Here is a 26,898-nt window from a genome sequence, read left to right as displayed (position 1 = left end):
ACCTCTAGCTTTTGTGCCTCTCATAGAAAAATAGCACATGCACAAGCTTTCTAAAATACCCGATCTGTAGTGGTTTTCAGCTGCAACCATGAGTTGCAGGCAAGCCTGAAAACTGGATGTGCAACATGCTTCTTGCTATATTGCCTCAGGTGCATAGTTGTTCAGTTTAGGCAACATCCCTCAATATTCCAGATCTGTTTAAAGCTAATTAGAATGCAAATGTAGAGAAAACATCTGCAAACTGCTCCATACATACATTTGTTTTCAAAGGATATTGCTGTATGAAGTAAAGACACTGCCAGTAAATGTATGGTGGATGGTGTCATACTTCTACATAAATATTCATATTTGAGTTTATTTGAGTCTGTGTGTGTGTGTGTATATATATATATATATATATATATATATCAAATAACAGATGGAATAAGTATCTTGTGATAATACCTTTTTTATTGGATATACATATACTATATGAACAAAAGGATGCCATGTTGACAATGAGTCAGTTCATGAAATATCATCCCTGCTAGATATTCCATGTATGTGGTATTATTGGAAAGTAGAAGTGTTTAGGAATAGCAGAAACCCAGCCATGAAGCAGAAGAACACGTAAAGTCACAGAGCAGGGTCATCGAGTGCTGAGGCGCATGGTGCATAAAAGTCACCAACGCTCTGCTGATTCCATAGCTGAAGAGTTCCAAACTTCCACTAGCATTAATTTCAGCTGAAGGGAAATCATAATGCTTCAGGATGCCAAGACATTTTGGACATTTTGGAACAGTTTGGGGAAGGCTCTTTTCTATTCCAGCATGACTATGCCCCAGTGCACAAAGCAAGGTCCATAAAGACATGGCTGGATGAGTTTGGTGTGGAAGAACTTGACTGGCCGCACAGAGCCCTGACCTCTACCCCATAAAACACATTTGGGACAAACTGGAAAGAGATTGTGAGCCAGGCCTTATCGTCCAACATCAGCACCTTCCAATTGCTCTACTGGATGAAAGGGCAAAAATTCCTACATAAACTCCAAAGTCTCATGGAAAGCCAAAGTGGGGACCAGCTACATATTAATGTCTATGTATTTAGAATGCAATGTCAAAGTCCCTCTTGGTATAATATATACTTGTTATATATATATTAAATATAAAGAATGTGTGTGTGAGAGTTAATTTCTGAATGCAAGCCTTTGTTTTAGTGAATATTTTGGTTCTCTGCAGTGCTTCAGTGTATAACTCTGATCATACTTTTCTACCATTCAAGCATTATTATGCTATAAAAGGCTCTTCGAATTTTTAATACGTTCTCTAAGTTATGTTTTAGTGGGTCAATCATATATTTAGAAAAAAAAGAAAAAAATTGACAGCTCCACAGCTTATCAGTGCTCTGCAGAATGTTTCTGTGTGAAACACTGTGCAGTGTCAACCCGTAAAGTGGCCAACTCTTTTATTATTATTATTATTATTATTATTAAAGCCCAATGTGCAAGTGCTTCAATATCCAGGTGAACAGATGAAAAGAGAACCGCTAAAGTCTTCAATAGGAGATGGCAGCAAGTCAAACATATCCCCCAACCAAAAGCCAAACATATCCCCCAACCAAAAGCCAGCTCTCAAGGTATTCTCAGTGCACTCATATAAAAAAGGAAACCAATGCAAACTATACTCATTGGTAGGTGTGCTCTCTTTGTGAGGGAAATAAAAAAGATACAATTAGGGCCACAAACCTCAGGCTGACATTATAATAAAAATCTACCAGTCTAAACGTCAGGACAGAGGAAGGTTCAGGGGAAAAAAGGTTCAGATATGTGTCAGGTCCCTTGTGCTTCCAGTATACTCAGCGATACCTAGCGTGGACCTCCTTGGGAGCTGCTTTTAACTTAGGCCAAGACAATCAAATTTTGATTTTGACAATTTATATATGTTGTATGTGTATATGCATTATATGTATTTACACAGTTCTTTTGTTGCAAGGTTTATGTATAGGCCCTAAAATTAATTGCACGGAAAATCTCACACGGAAAGTGATTTGACCAGCTCTCTTACAATATAATCTTACCAGCTGAAATGTATAGAAACGTGGAAAAAGAAACATTCTTTGATAAGAAAATTACTACCAAAGAGTAAAACCATATAATGATTTTAATCAGGCCAACCTGGTGAAAGTACTGAGACAAAGTTAGTTCATAGAAGAAGGGATTACAGAATGATAAAGTGCTTACACAGAATAAAAATCCACCATGTCCAGTGCATTTAACCCTCGTTAAAATGACGAAGGCTTGGGCCATTTGTTTAGTCTTTTCTACCGGGACCTCTCAGGCCGCTAAGATGCCTTCCAAAGGAGAGTGTTAGAAATACTGTGTAAAGATATGAGAAATTGTGAGAATAAAAGTCCTTAAAGACGACACGAAGAACTGCAATAGGATTTGTAGGATTCAGTCCACGATTTGCTCAGGGCCCCAGTAGCTGTAAAGACGCGTACCCATTAAGCTTAAAAGTAAATAGAACACACGTTTTCATAAAACAAGCTTAGCATATGGCGCTGCAGTTCTTCCGCTCTAGAGAATGATGAGTCACATATGAGTCATGTGTCATTCATTAATACAGCCAGACGTCAAATAAAATGTATTAATAAAATATAACCCAATCATTTAAATTATTAAATGCCAGTTCCAATGTAGTAAGAAGCATTGCTGGGGCTCCTTCAGGAATTGAAAATAAATTAACTTTGTTCCATTCATAAACCTCACAGCTCAGTATATTTTTAATTTAATTATCACATCAATTACAATGGTGTATTCCTTGAAAAATGAACTTCTGTTGATAGTAGCCCAACAGGCAACGCTAAAGGTTCTGTGTCGTTTTCACATAACATCAGACTTAGGCACAGGTGTGCTCAGAAATTTTTCTAGAGGGGGCAAAATACTAGCCCTGCCCGAAGGCTGGGGCATAAGCAGGATAAGGTGCAGCATGGGTGGGGCCAGACCGTATGTATACCCATCACCCGCACACAAAATAGGATTGTGAATACCGCCTCCTGCGTGGTAGATCTAACGAAAAAAACTGTTGATCTAACCTGATCTAACGAATATCTACCAAGATCCATTAAAAAAATCCAAATTTCAGTTGAGGGGGGGCCAGACCGTATGTATACCCATCCCCCGCACACAAAATAGGATTGTGAATACCGCCTCCTGCGTGGTAGAGCTAACGAAAAAAACAGTTGATCTAACCTGATCTAACGAATATCTACCAAGATCCATTAAAAAAAATCCAAATTTCAGTTGAGGGGGCGCCAGCCCCCCTCATTAAATATGCAATATCTCAGTAATTAGACTAGATCTAACAAAAATTTTGTCTGATCAAACCTGATCTAACGTAGAGCTATCATAATCAGTAACATTTTGTTGAAATTTTTGTTGAGGGGGGGCTGGCTACGGGTTAGCCCCCCCTGAAAAAGATTGTTAATATTGCCTATTTTAGAGTAGATCTAACGAAAAAAACAGTTGATCAAACCTGATCTAACAAAGATCTAACAAATGCCATGATCTTTTGTAAAAAAATTTAATATGGGGGGGCTAACCCGGGGGAGGTCACTTCCATTGCTTAATGATTTGCTATTGCTATTTACAAACATGCAATTTCTCTTTAGAGCTATTATCACAAATTCATATAAAATAAAATACAAGTAAAAACCAAAACATACAATTAGTTGTGTAGCTGTAAAAAAAGGATTGTGTGCGATATACTAATAAAATATACGCTGTGATCCTTGTTAAGTTTGTTGATTCCCTAGTAAGCCATGGAGTACACTGCTGATTCCCCGTGCCCTGGGAGGGCCAAAGCCTCCAGGCACCTGGGCTGAGTCTCTACTCAATTAAGAAGGTCATTCTTTTGTAAAGAGAATGCCTCCAACATACTTAAGGGGAAAGAAGCCAGACTAGGTGAAAGTGTAGCAGCTTGTTACATTGCCACAATAATACATGATGCCTATCTCCTCTCCAAGTGTCCTATAAAAGGGAGACATCTAAAGTCCGGTATGCGGCATCCCCTTCTCAAGGCATGTCTATAATTCTGCCCACTTTGCCCAAGCCTCACCCACTTCATCCACGGGTTCCAGCCAAGTTATTATATATTCTATAAAAGCATTTTAGGTTACGGTGGGAACAGTTGCTGTTAATTTCTTATTCACATTTGTAAATGCTACACTAAGAGATGTCTAGTATTCAGTATTGATGTGCATATTACAAGTAGATAAACTGTTTTATAAGACAGTTGATATTCAGAATATTTTTTGAAACATCTAATTTGCTTTTTTTGCTGGCTTATACCAGGAAAAAAAACAAGTCTAGCAGCTCCTGTGTCTAAGAACATGACTGAGAGAATATTCCTCGTGAGAAAAACAAACAGTAGGCGCTGGGAATAATATAAGTGGAGTATGATCACATCATAAGACATCTTAAAAAATGCTCTAATTGTTCAAGAAAACAAGTCCTTCCAGCACTACTACGTTGGATATTATACCTGGTTTGGCTGGTTGCCGACTCATCCCAGAGCCAAAGGATTAAATCACCTGCCTGGCATTACATGTAATCCGCTGCACATCTGCCCATGCCAATGCTATATTCAATCTATTTTCTATTGAAATAAGTTATTAGTCATACAGAGTAAATATTTTGGTGTGTTGCACTTTTAAAGGACAATTAAAGTCTACAGTTCAACCTATGTACTTTATAGTCAAAGTATATATATATATATATATATATATATATACTACTTAACACATACCTGTTCTTATACAAGACTGTGATGGTCTGACCCAGGGCACTGCCCCTGCTGCCCTTCAACACTTACCATCAGCTGCTGTGTTCTTTACTGCCTTCCAGTATACAATGCCATATGCTGGCGGTCAGCTTCAGGAGGACCTCTGGCTCCAGGTAAGATTATTGTGGCGTCTAGGCACAGACTTCCATTCTGTGACTAGGTTGGTTAAAAGGGTGGTCAGTCTACTGGCCCTTTGAGCTGCAGCCCATCTGGCTGATACCAGGCTAGGTCCAGGCAGACTAGAAATACAGAACTCGGCAGTAGACAACAAGATAGAAAATGCCTATGAACGTATCAGTAAGACACAAATCTAAAGCTAGTTTAGAAGTGACGAGTCACGTAGTAAGGAGTAACAGAGAAACAAATATTCTGAACGTTTGCATTCCCTATAGGCTGCTCATTGTTAAATAAATAGATGTGCAAAGGATTATTAGAATTTTTAACTAATCATATGAAACGTGTGCTTTTAATGGTTATTTTGCACTGTGACTCTTGAAATGATCATGCTTTTTACCACAAGGTACCAAGGCCGCCTGGGACAGTAAAAATTCAACTGTTGAATGTCCAAATCCTTCTTACGAATAATTCTATAACCATATAAAAAGCTTCCTTATTGAATGTTTACAAGACTGCTTGACACAAGAGTAAGCAGTGCCACTGAAGGCGAAGAAGAATCTGAATCAAATGACAAATCTGCTATGTTGGTTAACATACCAAAGAGCTCTAATAATTGTGGTGATTCAGCATCCTGTGTTTTCATAAAAAGGTACGTTAAAATAAGCACGTGAGACACATGGCTCAAAACAAATGACACATGCATGCCTTTTAATAACATGTCATGCCTTTCATCACTATCTTAATGTTTATTAGCCCATAGTCATGCTTCATTTTCTATTAACTATTTTACGCATGTAGTGGGTATGAGTAGCAGTTCACACATCTTTCAAAAAGAACTCTCACTTATTAAATTGTGTTTCCGGTTTACCTTCATCCAGTGTCCTTTATGTATATGCACATTATGTATATGATGGCTGAATGGTCCAATTACATTTTCTTGGTATTCCCCCTTGCAATTGCATGTTGGTATTCTGCAGAATTCCCTATGTGCATTTGCTTTGTATGGAAGTATGAATGGAGACGGGGGGATCCTGGCAAACAGTAATAAAGTAAGGAATTTATAAAGAAAAACTGGAAATGGGGAAAAAAGCCTGGTGACACGAGAGATGGGTATAAGGGAAGAGAGTTCATTTGATGAGCCAAAGTCTTTTATTAAGGCTATCACATACCGGCAAGATAGGGGACTATTTTTATAGAATAGGTGTGAGCCTAAACATTAGATGCTCCCTGAGAGCTTCCCAAAAAGACTTCCAGTGTTGTTGTTCTGGAATTTATTTTAGATCAAAGACCTATAACATCTACCATTTATTTAGCAGCAAACCAAAATGCTAATTTTGGTAAAGGTGACAGGAACCTTTATTGTCAGTAGGAATTGTATGCGTGGTTTATTAAAATGATACATTTTGTTGGGAGAAACTTTCTAGTTTTGGTCCTTTGTAATAAACAGCAAAATCACAACTCTCCTGACAGCTCTCCCTTTAGTGAATAGACCATGCTGTCTTAGCCCCACCCCTTGTCTTTAATGTTTTGTAATTATGGAGATATCCTGGTACATTGTAGCCCAATTAGTACTACTTTGATGTGCTTAAACGTACAATATTGGCCGAGAATTGAACATTTTACAAGATATTGAGTATTGGAACCCCATTATGTTCTCTCCATCCTCCGCAAATGAATGACCTATGTGAGTGGGGCACCAAGCTAATGGGGTCACAAATGGCCTGCTGGCAACTTTTAGACCAACCCTGCTCCAATTCCTCTTCACAGACCTTCCTATATATCTCTATGTACACGTGGGCCAAAATTGTCAGTCTTTAGTGCTCTTTTAGGCACTGTCTAGTAAACGGAAAAATATAAACCACAAATAAGTTGCTATGTATACGTTTACAGAATTAAAGCTGATTATTGGTTTGCATCTAACAGTATATGTCAGGATGTTTTGTCATGTGTTAAATCTAAATTACCCAACATATTTTTTTGCTACTTGGATTATTCATAACCACATGTTCAGAACATCTTGCAACATTCCATAAAAAAGTGTTGACCTGTCCCACTTCACACGTAATAAAAGTGTAATCTATGTTCTTTTCTGCGTCATGGGAAATACATATCCAATATCTATCCATTCTCCTCTTTCCTACCATAAACCATTCCCTCTTTATTCCAAATCATGACAATTTATTTAATATTCCAGAAGCGCAAACTAAAATGTGGTGTCTGTCATATTATTTACATGCTACAATTTTATATTTTTCAAGCTTTTGGTTCCAGTTAAGCAGAATTAGTAAACTTGTTCCATAGTTCGGAAAGCTGAACATTTTGTAGCTCTCTGAAATTGTTAAATATCTCAGTAGATATCAAAGCACTGTTAATATAATAACTTGACTCATTCGCTTTGACATGGGCACTCTCGTAAAATGGCTCTTTAAAGTGCCTAGCAAAAGTCAGGTACAGGAGACAGGTAGTGAACTTTTATATTTGAGACTTTCTACATACAAGACTTTTTAAAGTGGACTAATGGGAAATTTCTAGCCCCGGTGCTCATTTACACTCTTTCATAAATAATCAGCTGGTTACTGGTCCTACTATCGTGGGATCCAACACACAACTGTACAGAACATATTGTTTCAACACGCGCCATGTGGAAATGAGGTCATGTGTGTTAATTGCAACAGTGTCCACAGTGGATGCATGCTGAAATGTCTGTGTCTGTGATATACGTGAGCAGAACTACTATTTACTTACCCATTCACACGTGAATATTGAGAAATACGATATTGCCAGGAGATCACTATTACAGCATTCTTTATGTTGTCATTCTAAGAGCACGGCCCTCTTTCTGTACCAGTAGGTACATTAACCTAGTGTAGTTTATAGGAGCTAAAACTCAAACTGTTTGAGTCAATCATCAATCAAACCACGTTTGTCAATCAAATGACAGCTAGACCTGTGAAAACTCCGACAACCCATGTTAGCTAAAAATGGTGTCCCAAAATACACAAAGTCCAAAATGTTTGCATCTATATCGATACACAGATATGTGGATATTACATGATATCCTGGAGACCCAGTAGAAGACTGATTGTGGATGAATCCTGCAGAACGTATCCTTATGACAGGGTAGCCTCCAGAGTAGAAGAGTTCCCTCTCTTGTGGATGCTCGTGCTTTGACAATGAGGCCTGTGTTTTCATTTAGATTAACTGTCGGCCTATTTGTTAGGTGCTCACCAGTAGCTTGTGTGCGCAGGGTATAATTTGCATCTGTAATTGCAGCGCTGTAAGGAAGTTTAAAACAACATCTTATGACCCTAGAGAGAAAAGATTCTGAGAAGGTGATAGTTTAATTAATACTGCAGCGCAGATTGCTGGGAAATAAACATGAGCTATAGAGACAGATCCTGTCATTTCAAGACAGGTTGGAACACTGCCCTTGTGAATATAGATCCTATATATATATATATATATATATATATAATTATTATTATTTATTGTTTACATAGCGCCAAATTCCGTAGCGCTGTACAATGGGTAGACAGGACCTAACAAGTAGTATGTGACATAATAATTTGACTTACAGAAACAACAGGTGCTTGTAATATTTATGATTCACTTGATAGAATACAATGTTCATGTTTTTATTGATAGTTTTAAATATTGTGACTTTTTGAAGAAATAAACAAATTGAACCACCGCTGTAGAGGCAAAAGTGAACTTTTTTATTTGAGACTTTTCTACATAGAAGACTTTTTAAAGTGGACTAATGGGAAATTTCTAGCCCCGGTGCTCATTTACACTCTTTCATAAATAATCAGCTGGTTACTGGTCCTACTATCGTGGGATCCAACACACAACTGTACAGGACATATTGTTTCAACACGCGACATGTGGAAATGAGGTCATGTGTGTTAATTGCAACACTGTCCACAGTGGATGGATGCTGAAATGTCTGTGTCTGTGATATACGTGAGCAGAACTACTATTTACTTACCCATTCACACGTGAATATTGAGAAATACGATATTGCCAGGAGATCACTATTACAGCATTCTTTATGTTGTCATTCTAAGTGCACAAGAGCATGACCCTCTTTCTGTACCAGTATGTCTTATTGTTAAATTGTATACCCCCTATTATGATAGAGCTACTGAAGCTGATAGCCCACTATAAAGGAATTTAATGAATGATGGTACTTTAAGGCCAGTGGCCCATGGACAGAAGTGTATTTTGGCAATGGCAGCAGGTCTCTGGTGGTACGGCAGCCTCTGTTCACCTTAAAGAGGGACAGATTGCCCTGTTAGACTCTCTCGCTCCCCAAGGCGCTGCTTCTCAACAGTGTTCCATAGTCACCTGATTTGGTGTTACAGCAGCAGATCGGATGCTGTGGTACGAGGCCATAGCTGGATATGGCCTCCAGTCGTTAAGTCCCAGGGCTCCCTTGTCATCCCCAGCATGGCCCTGAAGACGTCTGATCACCCAGCCCACTATGGAAAACTGTACTGAGTTGGCACAATCTCCATAGTGCATGCTAACTGTCCCAATTTTCTCAGGACAGTCATGGGAAGCGTATCCTGGTACTTCAGTATCCCAGAACATGTCTCAGGAAACCATCAGGTTCAAGAGATCACAGAGCTTTCTGTAGTATGTTCAGACCTCTGCTTCAGTGCTCCTTAACAGTGTGTGTCAGCGATTGATGCTGAGCGACGCTATATGATTTAATTTGAAGGTGCTCAGCATGGAACCCTAGGGACAAGACGGAATGCTAAAGCGGAGGTCTAAAGGGGCGGTCAAGGCCTGTCTATGAGCAGGGGTGGCTCATTTTTTGTGTGAAGATTTTTAGCAGAAGTATTTAAAATAATAATTAGGCAGAAACCAAGTTACACAATACTTATGTATCACAAATGTATTTATTTATCGCAAGTTTAAAAAAAAATTAAAAAATTACCATGGCTTAAATTTATGAGGAATCTGTGTCACACGTCTTCATATCAAATTGAGATATATTTACTGCAAAGTACATAGAATCAAGTTAATGTACTACCGCAACCTTGTATTTTTTTCGCTGTTGTTTTTTGACTAGTATTTTCCAAAACACAGAAAATTATAGTTTCTTCATGGAAATTCCCATGAAAAGGAAGTGGGATTGTTCACCTATTGACCTCCTTTATTTTTTTTAAATAGTGATACTTTTTCCTATCAAACTAACTATATGTAGGGTGGTTTCCTATTTTACATACTTTTTTTAAATAATAAATAATAACCACTTTCTAGAGAAGTCAAGTAATGTTTTTAAAGATGTGTTTTACATATGTCATTCATAATGGGCAAATCTGGTGCTATTAGTAGGAAATTGCCTGATATTTGGAGTGTGCTTCAAAGGGGGCATATGGTAGTTCTTCAGGATATCATTTTACATTTCAAGTAAACTTTTATTTATTTTTCTGGGCATTGGCAAGTATGCATTTGTTATAATATAAGATCAGGGGCGTACCTAGAGTATTTGGCACCTGGGGCAGATCCTGTATGTGGCATCCCCCCCCACACACACACACACTTTAAAACTGCATAGCTTCTATCATTAGGCAAACAATGACAGGGGTACAGCATAACTGTTATAATTATATACTAAGGCAGACATTGACGGTAGTACAGCATAAAACCTATCACTATATACTGAGGCAGACATTGACGGTGTTACAGAATAACTGCAATCATTATATACTGAGGCAAAGGTTGACAGTGGTACAGCATAACTGCTATCATTATATACTGAGCTGGCAGGAGAGTCTGCAGGAGAGTTGTGCTTTTATTAGACTATTGAGGGCCAAAACTAGCAAGTTTCTCCAGCGCTGGGCTATAAACTTCATAATTCAATGTGACAGAAGACGTTGACGTCACTGATATAACAATATAATATACAAGGCCACTAAGCTCATTCTCGAGCAGAAGCTAGGTCCTTCATGTATAATAAAGTCAAGTAGATGAAACACAACTCTCCCTTTAGTGAATAAACTCATTTGTTACCTACTGATACCGCTTTATGGAAATGATAAATAGTGATTTCTGATCACTATGCCTGCTCTTTATATACACATTATTATCACCTTTATGTCTGTAGAATACTTTGGTACACTTATTCTGATTTCTAAGAAGAAGAGGACACCAAGGTCTTAAAGAGATTCAGCAGGATTTGGATCCTAATGAATGACCATTTCTCCTTCACAGGACCACATTTGAGTTAGGGCTTCACTCTCTCATGTTGTTTAAACACGAAATAAATTAATTAATTAAGCTGTGACTTAATTCTTTTATATGATAAATACATTGTGCATGTTTTTAATTTGTACATTTTCATGAAATTTCTTTTCCATAGGACTATATTTAGTAAGTTTGTGTATGAAGACATATTGTGCTAGGGTAATTTCTATGTGTTTACCCCTGTGCATGACTTAGTGCAGGTGTTAGTAAGGTGTGTCTGTGTAGGCATATGAAATTTAATGGGATTAGGGAGCCAGTTGAGTGAAAGGCGTGAGAAAACAGCAACTCAGGATGAAATGCGAACATAGAGTATATTATTATTATTATTACATGTCATGGGTAGGAATAGACTAATAAAAGATTTGACATACAAAATATTATTTAACAAAAGGGAAGTTATAATGAGGGTTTTTTTTAGTTCTGAATGCATTATGAAGGGAGAATGCTAGGAAGCTTCTTGTTCGAGAAGATCTGACCCTGCAAGAAATCTCCCCGCATTAACTCTTCACTATACCACACACTTCACTGAGTCAACCAAGCTCTACTTGTAGGTGAGGCTCACTGGTGTTGTCCCTTTACATTTGATTTGTATTGGATGTGGATGTTAAATGGGTAAACAAACAAAAATCAGTACATTATAAAGACATATTTCCAGCTAAAAAGAATATACTCAGATAACCCCCACAGAACCTTGTGGTTGATGCGTTGCAATGTTGGTCAAACTCTTCATAGCAAAGCCCTATTAATGCCACCAGAAATCAAGGAAAGCAATGAGCCTTCATACATCCTCATCCTTCCTCGAGCCTATAGGAGAGATCAGTGCCTAAAGATCCCACATGTCATTTTGAGATCCCTAGTTCATTGCATTTTTATACATATTGAAGGTGTCTTCAGCTTCTCTTTGCTCTGAGTAGTAATTCAATAGGTAGGGCTGCTAAGGTTCAAACCAGGAACTCATCCTAACTAATAGTGTTCTCTGCTAGTGGTACTGTTTTCATTACTGACATCTTCCTTTCTGTGAGTTTTATATATCCCACATGTTGTGCGGAAGCCCTTTAACATATAACTTTAACGTATATGAACCCTGGAAAAAATGTTGGAGTTGGGAGGTCAATATCAGTAACTCAAGTAGCTCAGCAAGATACAGCACCAGACAGTATTTAAAATCATGCTTCATTTGGTGCATTGTTTGATGTAACGTTCCATCCATCATAGGCATGATAATGGTGGTGTTTTTACATTTTCAGCTAAACACATTTCCTGACCCGATGTGGGATATTCACAGCTTCAGTGCTGGCACAACACCGGTTCCAGGGGTGATCTAATAAGACCCCTGTGCACATGTGCAGAAGACGCTCTGATTGGTTTAAATGGGAATTGGCTTTAAGAAGCCAATTAGTGGCACCGAAATGGAACTGGGAGAATGTTGACCTGTAGCTCTGGATCTACAGCTTCCCCTAAATGTAAGTTCATTTTTTCTTTAATATGCATTCTTTGTTGAGGATGCTGTCTGGGACAATACACTGTCCCTTTAATTTTACCTTTAGAGAAGCGATATTTTCCACATGCAACAATATTTTCAGTGAATGCCTTTCTGCAACCTGAACCTTAATAGAACCTGTATAAATGAAAACAGTTTTTGTTTATTCACTAAATTTACATTGGATGTAGGAAAGGTAACGCTCTTAAGGGCAGGTATAAATAGGACCTATTCTTCAGCACTCGAGGAGAAATCATGATTAAACTGGCAGTGCCCAGAGTTTTATGAACATTAGATCTGACACTGCACAGTGTTATCCACCCATTCTAGATTAGCTCAGCAAATAACCATTCTGTCTTGACATGCCTCATGTTATGTATTGACCATTGCTAATCATTATTAGGCATGGTGTTTATCTTATGTCTTTGAAGCAAGTAAAGGCATGCAGTGTGTACAGTTGAAAACTGAACTGAGTATTCTTGTACTTAAGGGCCGATGTTAAACTCGTAGAGTTACACCAAAAATAAAAGTGCAATAGGTTGTTTCTTCAGACTATAGATTTCCAGGCACATTGCTGGTGTAAAGCAAAATACCGTATTGGCCCGAATATAGGCCGCACTTTTTCCCCCCACTTTAAGTCTTTAAAGTGGGGGTGCGGCCTATATTCGGGGTCTAGCGCCCGACGCCCGGGACATGCAGTCCCTGGCGCTGGGCAGGCAGCGGGGTTAGGATACAGATCCCCCGCAGCGGTGCAGGGGACCTGTATCCTACTGTCTGATACGCTCAGACAGCCTCCCCTGCCAGCACTTCTCACCGTTGCCGGTGAACGTGCGCACGATGCATTCTAACCCCCCCGACTTACCAGGGCAGACTCCCGGGTGTCTTGCAGGGCCGGCGGAAGACATCTACGCAATACGCGTATACAACTTCCGGTGCCGGCACTTCCGCTGAGTGCCGGTACCGGGAGTTGTATACACGATGTGCATAGATGTCCCCCTCCGGCCCCGTAAGACACCCGGGAGTCTGCTCTGGTAAGTCGGGGGGGGGGGAGGACAGAGTGGCAGCATATCGCGGGGAGGACAGAGTGGCAGCGTATCTCGAGGGGGGGGGCAGAGTGGCAGCGTATCTTGAGGGGGGGAGGACAGAGTGGCAGCGTATCTCGAGGGGGGGGAGGACAGAGTGGCAGCATATCTCGGGGAGGGGGGGAGGACAGAGTGGCAGCGTATCTCGGGGAGGGGGGGAGGACAGAGTGGCAGCGTATCTCGGGGGGGGGAGGACAGAGTGGCAGCGTATCTCGAGGGGGGGGAGGACAGAGTGGCAGCGTATCTCGAGGGGGGGGAGGACAGAGTGGCAGCGTATCTCGAGGGGGGGAGGACAGAGTGGCAGCGTATCTCGGGGAGGGGGGGAGGACAGAGTGGCAGCGTATCTCAAGGGGGAGAGGACAGAGTGGCAGGATGTTTTTTGGTGCTTTTTTTAAAGAAAAAAACTTTTTCTTTAAAAAAGCACCAAACTTTTAGGGTGCGGCCTATATACGGGGGCGGCCTATATCCGAGCCAATACGGTATACATTAATATTAGGATCCAATCCTAATTAACTATATTTGAATAACCAAATACTTGTGTATGAAAGGAGAATGCTTAGGGGCTCTGGCAAGAGCAGAACATAGGCTGCTGCAAACCCAGGTGGCCCCTAATGCTCCTTAGAGTATCGAGTGCAGTCAATAAACCTGATTGTGTGTATCACGCTTTCCATGATTCAGTCTGTTGCCAATATCATACATATGGTTTATGGTATGTCTTCAGAGAATTAGGTATATTTACTAAATAATTTGTTGAGAAAAAATAATTTTGCCCGTAAAATTGTATGTGTAATGTGTGCATACACTCCCATTGAAATTTAAGGTGTAGAATTATACCATAGAAATAGAATGGAGCATAAAAAAGGAGCAAGAGCAAATTTGGTTACCTTTATCGGCTAACAGGCATATAACAGATTGCAAGCTTTTGAGACTATCTAGGTCTCTTCTTCAAGCATCAACTCTCATGTATAATATGCCTGAAGAAAAGACCTAGATAACCTTGAAAGCTTGCAATCCATTAGATGTCAGTTAGCCAAGAAATATATCAGCTTTACCAAATTTGCTCTCTCTCTCTATGGCTAAGCTTGCAATCCAGTAAACATCATTTAACAATTATAGGCAATGAAACACAACAAAATGTAAATGTTTCACTTTGCCACTAAAAAGACTAAAAATAATTTTCAGGAAATTCCACCTTGTACCTTTACGATATTTTAGGGAGTTTTACTGACTACAAGGAAACGGTTAATATTAGATAATTCTGCCAAATCAAATAAAATTTCATACATTATACGGAAGATACCGCTCCCTTGTGCAACAGGGACTTTTCACATGGACTTGCAAGTTCGTTTGGAAGTAATGCTGTAGCTATATAGCATATAGATTAACTAGATGTCCTTTATACAGTTCCCTTCAAAGATATTGCCATCCTTTACCAGTTCTCTTGTATTGAGAAATTACAAACGTTAATTAAAATCGTGCTCTTTATGAAATTCTACTTTGAAACCCTTAAACTCAATATTACTGTAAGATGATATGGTAAAAATATTCAACCTCTACACGTTAATATTTGGTAGAGCCGTCTTCTGATGCATAATAAGCTTTATGCCTTCTGGGCAACTATATACAGAGTAGAGAATTTGGTCCATTCTCCTTTCATATCCGAAAGGATGAAGGATATTTGCTCCTTCTGTTTTTTTCATATAATGCTCTGCTGATTTCTCTATTTCTCCCTTCCCCGTTTCTTACCACTATCGTCTAACCTTTTCTCCTTCACTTACCCCCTACACTATAGCATCAGGGCGCTCACCCTAAATCCATAGAGCACGGCCAGATAATACCCTTCCCCAACTCTCAGCCTCACAGAAACCTGTGCTTCCTTCACTCTTAGCCCTTTACTGCAGCAGCCTCTTTTAACAACAACACATTTTACTTTTTATCTCTGGAACGCAACTTCAGAAAATCCAAAACATTATTCACTACAAATTTATGCTGTGCCTCTACAAATGTCCTCTCTCTCTAAACAACTCTACTTCTCTGCTCTGATTTCCTCCTTTTCTTCCCACCCAAACCACAATCCTCTCTCTTCAAAGACAAGATAAAAACTATAGCTTCTCTGTCTATGACACCCATCTATACCTCCTCCCCTACACAATGTTTTTCCTACGAATGAACGACGTGCTACTTTTCTTCTTCTTTATAACGTATCCCCTTGACCTTAAACTATCACACCTTGCAAAGTCTTTCTTCCCACCCCTTTGTCCATCACTTATCCACCTCTTCAACATTTCCATGTCCTTTACCAAGAACCTTTCAGTATGCTCTTATGTAAAAAATCCTCTCTTAGATTCCACTTCTCTGGCAAACTACATCCCTATAAATCTCCTCTATTTGCCTCTAAGTTGCTTAAACCCCTCCTTGACTCTCTTCAGTCTGGATTCAGACGCCTTCATTACTGAAATGGTTCTAACAAAAATATCCAACTTTTTTTTCTCTGCAAAAGCCAAAGTTACTCCTCCCTGCGAATACTCATGATCTATCTGCTGCTTTGATCTGGCAAGACATCTCACCTCTTCCACCTTCTGTTGGTGTCCCACAAGGATCTGTCCTTGGCACTTCACTTTTTACTTTACACTTAATCTCTGATCAGCTCTTTTAGCTTTTAGTATGGCCTATATACCAGTGATACCTAAATCTACCTATCTTGCCCTGCTCCCTCTCCTTCTCATGTTCTGTATTACCAACTGATTCTCTTCAAACTGAACCCATTATCGTCCCTCCATCCATCTGTACTCCAGTACATGAATTCTCAATCCCCTCAACACTTAACAATATTATCTCACCTACTAACCCAGCCCAATGGCTTTGGACCACCTTTGGCTCATCCCTGTCCTTCATCCCTCACCAGATCCTGCCACTCGCATCTAAAAAACATTTCTTGCAGCTGTCCTTCCCTCACCAAAAAACCCTTGGTTCTTTCTCTCATTATTTCCCACCTCGACCATTGCCACACTCTTCTGTTTGGTATTACTCGGTCCTAACTATCTCCAGTCTATCCAAAATGCATCCTTATACAATGCTCACCATCTGCTTCCTCGGGCTTGAATTTAAAATCCTTTTATAGTAACATACAAAGCCCACTACGGTGCTACTCTGCCATAAATTTCTGCCCTCATTAGTAAATACCCCCACGACTTTATCTCTATGGAGGAAATCCTTCTCTTTGAAAAGCCTGAGTGGCTCCTCCACTGCAGCAGTGGATATCATTTAACGCCAATGTGATGTGTGCACGTTTACATGACTTGATCTCCTTAGCCTATAGCAAGAACTTAACTTAGACGAAATTAGGCAGTATGAGCATCGTACAAGTGAATTTGATGTTTTCTCTGAACCCAGCTATAAATAAATTGCACCTCAATCCTGAATCTTAGGCTCTAGTAACTAGAACCACCAGCTTAGAAGATAAACCACATAGAACTGCTGGTTTGTTTGTTTTTTGGTTCATGCATATTCCGGTGGCATGCTCATTGAAAGGACCTAAATAGGGTATAATGTGTTAATCTTTATTTGACTTTAAAACTGCCCTAGAAAAATTACAGCTGCATGCTGTATTGCTTGCGCAGGGAATAGTTTGCCTCTCAGCCTTGATTTGACGCAGTGATACACATATTAATGCATATGTTGGTCAATCATTACACACAGTTAAAGAAGAGCCATCATACCCAGAATTTTATCTTTTTATTTAGGGGGGGGGAGAGACACAACCATAAAACAAAGCAACATAGCTGAAATATATTACTTTTTTGAGACCAATAAAAGCAAAAAAGGTTAATACTTATCCATGGGAATACCAGACCCCCATGGATTGACATATGGAATGTATCCCACTATAAATAAAATAATTACCCAATATAGGGTGCATTTATAGTCGCTAAACAGCAAAAATTTATCAAAAATTTTCACCAGTTTACCATTTGCTCAAAATTTAGCTAAATACATTATACTAGTTGAGAGCATTTAAATAAGGATTTGACCGAGCTCTGTTTAATTAAATGTGATTTGTGGAAAACGGGTGCGGATTAAAGACTCAAATATTTGGCCTAGTGAAGTGATGGTAAGAAAACCCAAGTAAATGAACTTAAAATGCATAATGAAGTGGACCTAAAGTGGCAATGTGACACAAACAAGGGGGATATAAAACACACATCTACACATTGGGTGCTCAAAATAAAATGTAGATGTAACCAAGTCAGCAGGGGCTCCAGGCCTGAGACGGGGTGTACAGGAAGGGAGCAAGGAGCCAAGCCAGCTAAAATGCCTCTTTTCTCTTTCCATGCCTTGGTCCTCTGTTTGCATGAGGGCAAGTCTGGCTTAACGAGTCGGGTCAGGCATCTGGCTTAGCCATACCTTGGAGTAAACTCTGACCTGCTGTAAAGGTTAATGTGATGTTAGCATCATGACAGCCAACTGCATTTTCCTGATGAATTACATATCCAAGTAGAATAGTTTATAAACACGTGGTCCGTGTGCTATGAATGTACACTATACGCACCCTTTACTGCTACATCCCATATTCTACTTATGAACTGCAAAAAATGAATTTCAAAACATCACGAGAGGCATGATGGAATACTCTTAATGTTTGTATGTAATCTTGTATCTAGATTCAGGTTTCAGGTTATTCTTAACAAGGACAATTGATCTAGCCATATCATACAAGAGAAAACAGACTTTAGTCAAAGTTGATACCTTCAAGACCTCAGATGTGCATTTTTAAAGCGAGAAGAGACCTCTATGTTCTCCAAGGTTTGTTGGGCCAATATAGAAAAAGATGTAAAGGTGTCAACGTCGACTAAAAATGCCCCTCTTTTATTCTTGAAATCAAGAATCGGTATAGATTAATTACTGGGCGCTTAATTTTATACTGTCCTAAAACCTGCTGTTGAAAGTATTGGACCAAAAATATTGTTTATCTATTGCCTCCTTTAAAAGGCAGGAAAATGGTGGTGTAGAAATAGTGAAGTAGAATAGAAACACTTAAAAAGGGTTTTTATATCTTAACCCCAACCAATCAGTATTACAAAAAAGTTTATGATAAGTGATAAAGCCTGCTAACAGTGCTGAAATACATGTAAAAAAAATAAAGATTAATAAGAGCTACTTTGTTTTTTTCATATATGCATAATATTGGGTTTGGATGGGTGCATTAAATTGTAGCACTGGCTAGAAGAACAACATTGTTCGTAGTCTGGCAAAGTAATATTTATAAATACATTTTTTTACATTGTGCAGAACTGGCATACAGTATTCTTCAACTATGAGATTAAAGAACATAAAGATCATTCAAACGTGGGTTGTAACTGCTAGCCTGGCCTTAAGCTAGCCTGCTGAAGCAACTTAAAGCTCCTTGTGCCCTTGTGGTACGTTGGCTCTGCCTTGGTGCACATATTAAAAATGATGCATTGCATTAAAAAAATATAATATGGATTATATGCATCAGAATGGCAGTGTTAAACATTGCTTAGTAAACATTGCCCATGTCAGCTCTGAATATCGGCTTTCCAAGACAAATATCAGCAAGTCCTATAGTGATAGTTTGAGGTTAATCTTCACGCCATCTGCCTCGGGAGTGGTGTCCTCATCGTACTGCCAGAAGCAAGGCCAATCCTGCAAGCCCAAATCCAGCGGCTGCCACCAGCGCTCCAGATACAGAACTGTTCTCTTGGGACTGATGACCTTCCTTGTTGTTGAAGTATTTGTGAAATCCAGCCTGTGTAATAATAAAAACGTCAGAGCCAATTTAACAAAAGCCAAGATATTTTAGGCGTACAGTTTGTAATTAACGGGACAGCCACCAAAAGTTGGAATACGTATTGGATTTTTCACCAATCCTAGACTGATGGGATCCTGCGGATTCCATGGCTGTATAGATAAGTAGTTCCAAAAAGTGAACTGTCTGTGAAGTTTATCACTCATCCTTGTGCCTTTTTCTGTATTTGCTCTGCTATTCTGCATTGAGATGGCTTCAACAACTGTACATTTGAAGTTATTTGTTGAGACTCTTATACACGTTTTGGACAGTGGTCTTACTACCATAACAATTAGAGGGATGTTTCTGCTAATTGGACCATACCATTGCTTGCTTTTAAATCTGTGCTCCAGGATAGTTATGCTTCACTGTAAGAAGTATTAAAGGATATTGATACTGATTCAGACAAAAACCACTGGCATATGTAAGTGTTCACACACACACACAAAAAAATGTATCAGAAACAATGCTTGTCTTCATAAATGAACTTTTCCAAGTAATGCCCCTACACTACATGCATGCTACAGAGATAGCATTTATGGACAATTGACTGAAAGAAACGAGCAGCTGGTTGACCGGATCCTTATTCAGCACAATCAAGTATGGAAACAGTCTCCAGATGGTTATGTTTGAGCTCGGCTTGGCAGATGACTATGTAAACAAGTTATACCCTCAATACCTTCCGGAACTCTGCTCTTTACAATTAATTTGTGCAAACATAAGTCTTCTGCCTTGTGATTCACTTTAACCTATACCATGCCAAAAACACCCACATACACCATCTAAAAAAACAGTAGCAATTATCTTATTGAAAACATCCTAAGTCTGGAGCTCTCCCTGGAGCAGGTTGGGAACACTGAAGGAAACCCTAGGCTGGAACCAAAGTATGCAACGTTCATACAGTAAAGGGTTAGCCATCTTTATTATCAATGGGACACACACACACACACTATCCTGCCCCCTTCCAATCCCAATACCGGCCTCTTGACAGGCATGGTTCTCCCTAGATGGCGGCTGGGCACCTGGCTAATCATCTCAGAGTCCCTAAAGAATGCACAGGCCCTGGACAACTGCCCCTTCCTTAAGGACGTCGTTGGCGGGGGGGGGGGTTGTATGCTGCAGATTATACATTCACACAACTGTTGGAGAGAGGACGTGCTGTATAAACCCAATCTCCATTCTAGAACGGAAAATCCAACATACACACAGTATACGTGGACTGTTTCAGAGAAACCTTTGCCTTATTTAGTTCCTGGTCTCTTATAACAATACAGGAAACCCCCCATTTATAGTGATCCAAATTTCCCTGCTGCTAAAACCCACTAAACTAGTTCAACAGCGAAACTAAACATTACCAAGACAAATGACATGAATATAACAAACTTCCCCCAAAAAATAGGAATTGATATGTCCGACAGAAAAAAAAAACAAAACAAAAAACAAAACTTCCTTTTTACCCATTGAATAAAAAGTATCAGGGGATGTACACATTCATTCATTGTAGTAGGGGGAAGTATATAAACTATTGTTTCAATTGGAAATGGAAAATAAAACACCAGCTTAACTCTTAGTGCTGGACTGGTTTCCTCTTGCAATTTACAAAAGGAGCGGTGTTCTCAGATAAATGATCACAGTGTCATTTTTCTGCATAAATGAATTTAAAAAAGCACTTCCACCCCCCACGATGTCAGATCTCCGTCACTGAGGATTGCTCTCAGATTACAAGCGAGCAATGGAGGCTGCCTGATAATAGCAGAGTTAATGTGGAGGTCACCTTCATGATGATAATGTGCTTCAAAACACCATTCTATTTTCAACAGATGGAAACACACCGGCTACGTAACAACTAACATGTGGTGGTCTAAGCCTTAGCCGTCCAGTAGTAGCGAGAAGCTTTTGGTTTATAAAATGTGTTACCAATATGATATGCCTGCTATTAAAGGGGATATCACCTTAACGACAAATAGTGCTGCCCATCTTCAAAGGGTCACCCCTGGTGGGTCAGGTGAGAGTAGCAGCACGGGCTGCATTCAGATCCACAATTTAGTTAACCATTTTAGAATATTATCTGTTCTGCTCCCAACGTTCCCAGATGTGAAGCTCTGTATTGCTCTGCTGCTAACCCGTACAGCCGCTATCCACCATGTCTCCTACTATCTACCCGTAGTAAATTAGGGTCTGTATCCGGGGTTCCTTTCCTGTGATCTTTTAAAAGATCACTGATACTGATAATGAACAAGCACAAGGATCTCACAGTCTTGTATTTGTCCCATTGATCCCCAAAGCTTGATAATGCAACTTAGAGGCTTTATCCAGATGTTCCCTTGTTATTGTATAGGACGGCTCAGTGAAACATGTCTTGCCACCAGTCAGGCCTTATGATGACCACAACTGAGGAGGTTCTTGGTCACTCCCTGCACGCACAGATGGGAACTTTCATCACCATCCAACAAATGCTTCATGTACCTGGGCCAAACCCCAGAAAACCCTCCATTGAACATCATGCAATAGGTGACACCCCTTAAATAATCTACATAGTAGTTTAGGTTGAAACAAAAAGACAGAAGCCCATCAACCTAGCAGTGATCCAGAAGAAGGCAAAACCCTCATGGAAGAGATTTCCGATCGAGCCACAAAAAGAGGAAAAATTCCTTTGACGCAGAAATCTGATCTCTCACCGGATTAACAAACTATAACTAATCCTGTTTTTATATAACTATATCATGCTGCTCAGTGCTTCAAAGGGTCATAACATAGCATGTCCCACTAAGAAAAAATGTAATCGCTGTCAAAGCTGTTTAAGCACCTCTTTTGAATACCTGGAAACCTCAGTGCTGTTTACTATAATTATATATAGCAGCGCGCCCAACCCTAAACATAGCTGTGTACATAGGTGTTTAGAGTCTAAACAATCTTTATTTTTAGCTGGTTGGCCTGAAGATGTCTATTCATAGGAAGGTCCTGCACCTCTGACAGTTTATATCAAGGTACATAATATTACCAAGCTCGCCCATGCTGAAACTGGAAGAGCAGAGGGGGTAAAACAAACACAGCAGTGCCTAGTTATTGGAGTATCTCCAAGTGGTAGCATCTACCACTTGTGCTGGGAAGATGTTCCACGTATCTACCATCCTCTCAGTAAAGTAAGGATCTGTTATTTGTGTGCTTATTCAGGTTACAATAAGCCTTGGGTAAAGCCACATATTAGCATCTATTACCATATATTATCCAATTACCACTACTCTACACATGAATCCTGCTCTGGTGGCAAGGCTGCTGCTGCTGGATCCTTCCAGCTGTTTACAACCAAATACGGTTACCAAGCAGACATGATGAGTAATTTCCACATTTATTTGCTTGCATGTGAGTCACAGCTATGGACAAATTAACCCAGATCTCTATCATAAAAACAGCTGGAAAATGTACTCTGCCCTACCCATTAATAATGAATGGCATCCCTGGCATGGAGCCGAGTGGCATTTATTATGAGAGACCAGAGAGTGATGTCTATTCTCCAAAGAAGGAGAGATAACCACGTCCAACCCCAGTGGGTTCTCCTGCAAGAAGGTCGGAGCTGACCCTATATAATGCATAGATGGACTGGGAGAAGTCTGGCCATCATGGTGGTTACCCTTGATAATGCATATTGATAGCTGGGAGTTGAAAGGCTCAACATGCAAACCCCCTATTTAGTAAACAAGCCCCATTCTACCTGTGCCTGTTAATATATAAATATACACATATAAAATAGATAATTACCCATCCCCCATTGGTCTGAAGCCAGTCTCTGTGCTCCCCCGCCAGGAACTGAGTCAGGACCTCGGCCAGCTCCTTTGGGGTCGCCGTATTCTGGACCCTCGCCCTCTTGGCCAATATTGCAGTAAATACGATGAGAGACACAATCCGGCCCCAGTTCAGTCCTCCTTCCTCCGGCATCTGGGCCGCTACAGTTTGCAACACGGCTCTGGGGTTCCCGGGGATCTTGTCGCAGGATTCATAGAAAGGGCGGTTGATGTCCAGCATTTCCGCGGCCACCCTCCGTAGGGTTTGGGCAGCGGGACTAGGGGCCGCCTGGCATCCGTTGCCGAGGTAATGGTGAATGTAGTCCTCCAGGAGCTCGGAGGTCTCCTCCCGAAAGCGATCAGACATACTGTGAGGATGAGAGGCGTCAATGGGATGGCTCCATATACCCCGCGAGAGCCCGCCTTCTGCTACACGCTCAGCGCGAACAGCTGTGTGCAAAGAGTTCTTGCTGTGAGATCTCCTCATATCAGCGATCGCTGTGGGAGCGGAACCTCAGCGTGTACAGCCCATTTCCTCATTTGGGGTCACGAGGCGCCGCCCACATATTTCCGTAACGAATAAATGACGTCTTTATTCAATTCGCAGAAAGAAAATCATTTTAATTCGATCACGTGCTTTACGCTTCCAGAAGCCGCAGTTATTTATTATTAATTATTAACGAATATTAACGGGGGACACTCGGAAGCACGATGCGGACATTCCCTTGTGGATTTTCTCTTCAATGAAAAGTCCTTGCGTAATGATGACGCGTACGGCCCTCCCGACCACTCATCACAATGAGTGTCAACTTACTCTTGAAAGGACTTTATGTTCTCATTGTCCAAAATGACGTTAGAAAAGGGGCGGTGACCGTGACGTATGACCTTCACACACCCAGCCGCACCGTCATGCGATCGCGTTTAACCCTTAGTTGCCAAAGAGAGAGTTTCAACGCCTACACTCGCTACATGTTATGGGGCTTGTCCACTAAACACAGAAACAAGAGAATTTAATAGTAGATAAGACCATTGGGCTCCTATTCCTGTTGTAAAGAACTTAATCAGTCCTTGGTAGCTTTATGTTTACCCCATGCATGTTTCAATTCCCTCACTGTATTAGCCTCTACCACAGCTGATGGGAGGTTATTCCTTACATTACATCTTCGCCCCTGACTCTGTAGATTTAGATTTTGTCCGTTTGAAATAAATTATGCATTATACAGGGCTGCTCAGCCATTCTTCCTGGAAAATCCTTCCCTTCATAATGAATAGTGAAGTATGAGACAATTTTCCTGCAAATTCTCTTTTTAGTGAATAGGACCCATTATAAAGGGCTACCACTGACAGGTTTCTCCATCAAATAGGGTGGAGCTCACCCTGTATAATGTAGTGGATGAGGAGACTTATACATTACCAGCCCAGCTCTTGGGACTTGGAACTGTTTTTTGGTGATAATATTGGTCAGGGTATGATATGGTTCACTAAGTATGCTGTCTGCCAAACGTTGTAGTCCATTTTTGGGGGGAAGGGTGTGCAATCACTGTCAAAAAACCAAAGCCATATGAAAACCATAGCCGCACGTGCCATACCAGGCCTCAGCCCACATCTGGTCTCATACATTTTTAACCACCAGCCATAGGCTAAGACGTAGAGAGATAAAAATAAACAGAGCATCAAGGGTCCTAGATAGTACTTGGTCCTCTCACCATCCCAGGCAATGTGTACTGTGGGCCCCCTTTGAGTGCCACGTTGGGCCCAACCATTGGGTTCCAACTATACTCTGGACTCCATGGCCATCCCAGTCATAAGGCCAGAGGAGCAAATATATACCCTCTCTCACAGGTGCTACAAAAGGTTGAGGAAAAGGCCCCATAACATGCATCGGCGGTGCCACCAAGTTCTGAACCAAGGATGTCCACCACAGTACCTGTAACCTGACTGCTCCTACTACGGGACCCCCAAAGTCTGCCTATCCTGTGCAAGAGGCACAGCAGGGTCATGCCAGGTTTTATTCTTGAACCCAGCTGGTAGGGAAGAATGCACCAATTTCTTTATATATATATATATATATATATATATATATATGTATATATATACATACATACATAGAATTGACATAGGTGTAACAATTGACACTATCCAATCCTTTTTTTTAAATATTTATTTTGAAACATCTACATCTAGTGTCACAAATGATATACAAAGGAATATAGTTACACCAGGTTAGCATAGTTTTAAATGTTAGCTTTAATACAACAGTGCGGGAACACAAAATAATAAATTAAGCTAAAAGTCCATTCCTAGTGCAATACAGTTTTTGGTGTAACTCTACATTCGCTCATAAACTATGATGGCCGTTGTGTGATCACCACAAATATCATACTAACCTACCTGTGCAATTCATCGACATCAGAATAAGATTTCCAATTATTTCATATTATACTTGGAACCTGTAACTTACTACTGTATTATGTTATTATTGTCTATGTAACAGGGTACGTGTGACTTGCACTATGATGTCATACTTTGCTTTCCCTGATACAGCCACCTATTGCGAAACGCAGCCGATTAATAGAAGTTTAATTAAAAGGCCAATGAAAGGCTGCAACGGAAGTGAGCTGATATGTTTGCATAAACAAACCCTGCCGATAAATTCACCAACAAACTATTTTTACGGAGCGAATCAGTTTCTTATTAAGCAAATTCTGATATTGATAAGGTATCGCGATTGTTACGCCATTGACGCTATTGTCAACAATACATTTGAATGTTGGAATGTTGATTAATTAATAAATGCTCTAAATATGAACTGAATAGCTAATAAATAATCTAAGATGCTAAATGTATATCGGGAAATTGGGTAAGAAAAACATTAATTACTTGCTACATAAACCTGAATGTAAAGTCTTAACGTCAGGAAAAACGGGCGGATTAGATGGGCCGAACGGTTCTTACCTGCCATCAAATTCAATGTTTTTAGGATTATAGGCAGCCCTGTCCCTCAACATGAAATGTAAAAGGATGGCGACCGTCTCTACTAATATTGTAATGTTGTTCTGCTTTATTAGCTCTATAGGGTAGATGTAAATAAATGCGCAAGAACGGGTTTCTGGAAACAATGATAAATACACTTTTATATTTGGATTCAGATTTCACAAATGTTAGGACTGTTTACTATCCCGTTCCTCTTCCCTCTGGCCGTACCCAGAATGCATCACATGTAGATGATGGGGTGAATGTAACAACACGAGTGTTTCAAGTGACCTTACTGCATCACGGCATACAGCTCATCATCATATGTTTTCGGTAAATGTTTCCAAAAATGCGTGTAAGAAAATGTTGTTAACATAGCAACAGTTGGTTTTACACAAATAATGGTTTTGTTCTGCTGTTACCTTCTAAAATAAGGCTACCATCGTAAAGATCGCTGATATCACTGGTATCTATATGGTTTTCTAGCACATTGTTAAGTATGCTGCTCCGTTCAATTGCAAGGAAACTTAAGAGGATTCCATACCATTATAAAATAGGAAGTGTGCCCACAGCTTCCCTTTTC

The 26,898-nt window shown here is 40.1% G+C and overlaps 1 protein-coding gene across 1 annotated transcript; it reads right to left on the bottom strand.

The window, feature by feature from the left end:
* Positions 1 to 18,912: 18,912 nt before the first annotated feature.
* On the bottom strand, positions 18,913 to 23,844 carry BCL2L10 (BCL2 like 10). Its single transcript, XM_053462652.1, has 2 exons — positions 23,320 to 23,844; positions 18,913 to 19,521 (listed from the first exon to the last, which is right to left on the bottom strand). Exons 1-2 carry the CDS (start codon positions 23,827 to 23,829, stop codon positions 19,390 to 19,392), a joined length of 642 nt encoding a protein of 213 aa, XP_053318627.1. The 5' UTR covers positions 23,830 to 23,844; the 3' UTR covers positions 18,913 to 19,389.
* Positions 23,845 to 26,898: the final 3,054 nt, after the last annotated feature.

This window comes from Spea bombifrons, chromosome 4 (assembly GCF_027358695.1).
Source record: "Spea bombifrons isolate aSpeBom1 chromosome 4, aSpeBom1.2.pri, whole genome shotgun sequence".
Classification (NCBI taxonomy): Eukaryota; Metazoa; Chordata; class Amphibia; order Anura; family Pelobatidae; genus Spea; species Spea bombifrons.
This window is presented reverse-complemented; position numbering and strand designations above follow the sequence as displayed.

What these genes read in the sequence shown, in the direction of transcription:
- BCL2L10 (XM_053462652.1), bottom strand. Translation starts at nt 23,829, where the DNA reads ATGAGGAGATCTCACAGCAAGAACTCTTTGCACACAGCTGTTCGCGCT. An exon ending in TTCAGACCAATGGGGGATGG is followed by an intron (nt 19,522 to 23,319) that starts GTAATTATCTAT and finishes ATTATTACACAG; the next exon opens with GCTGGATTTCACAAATACTT.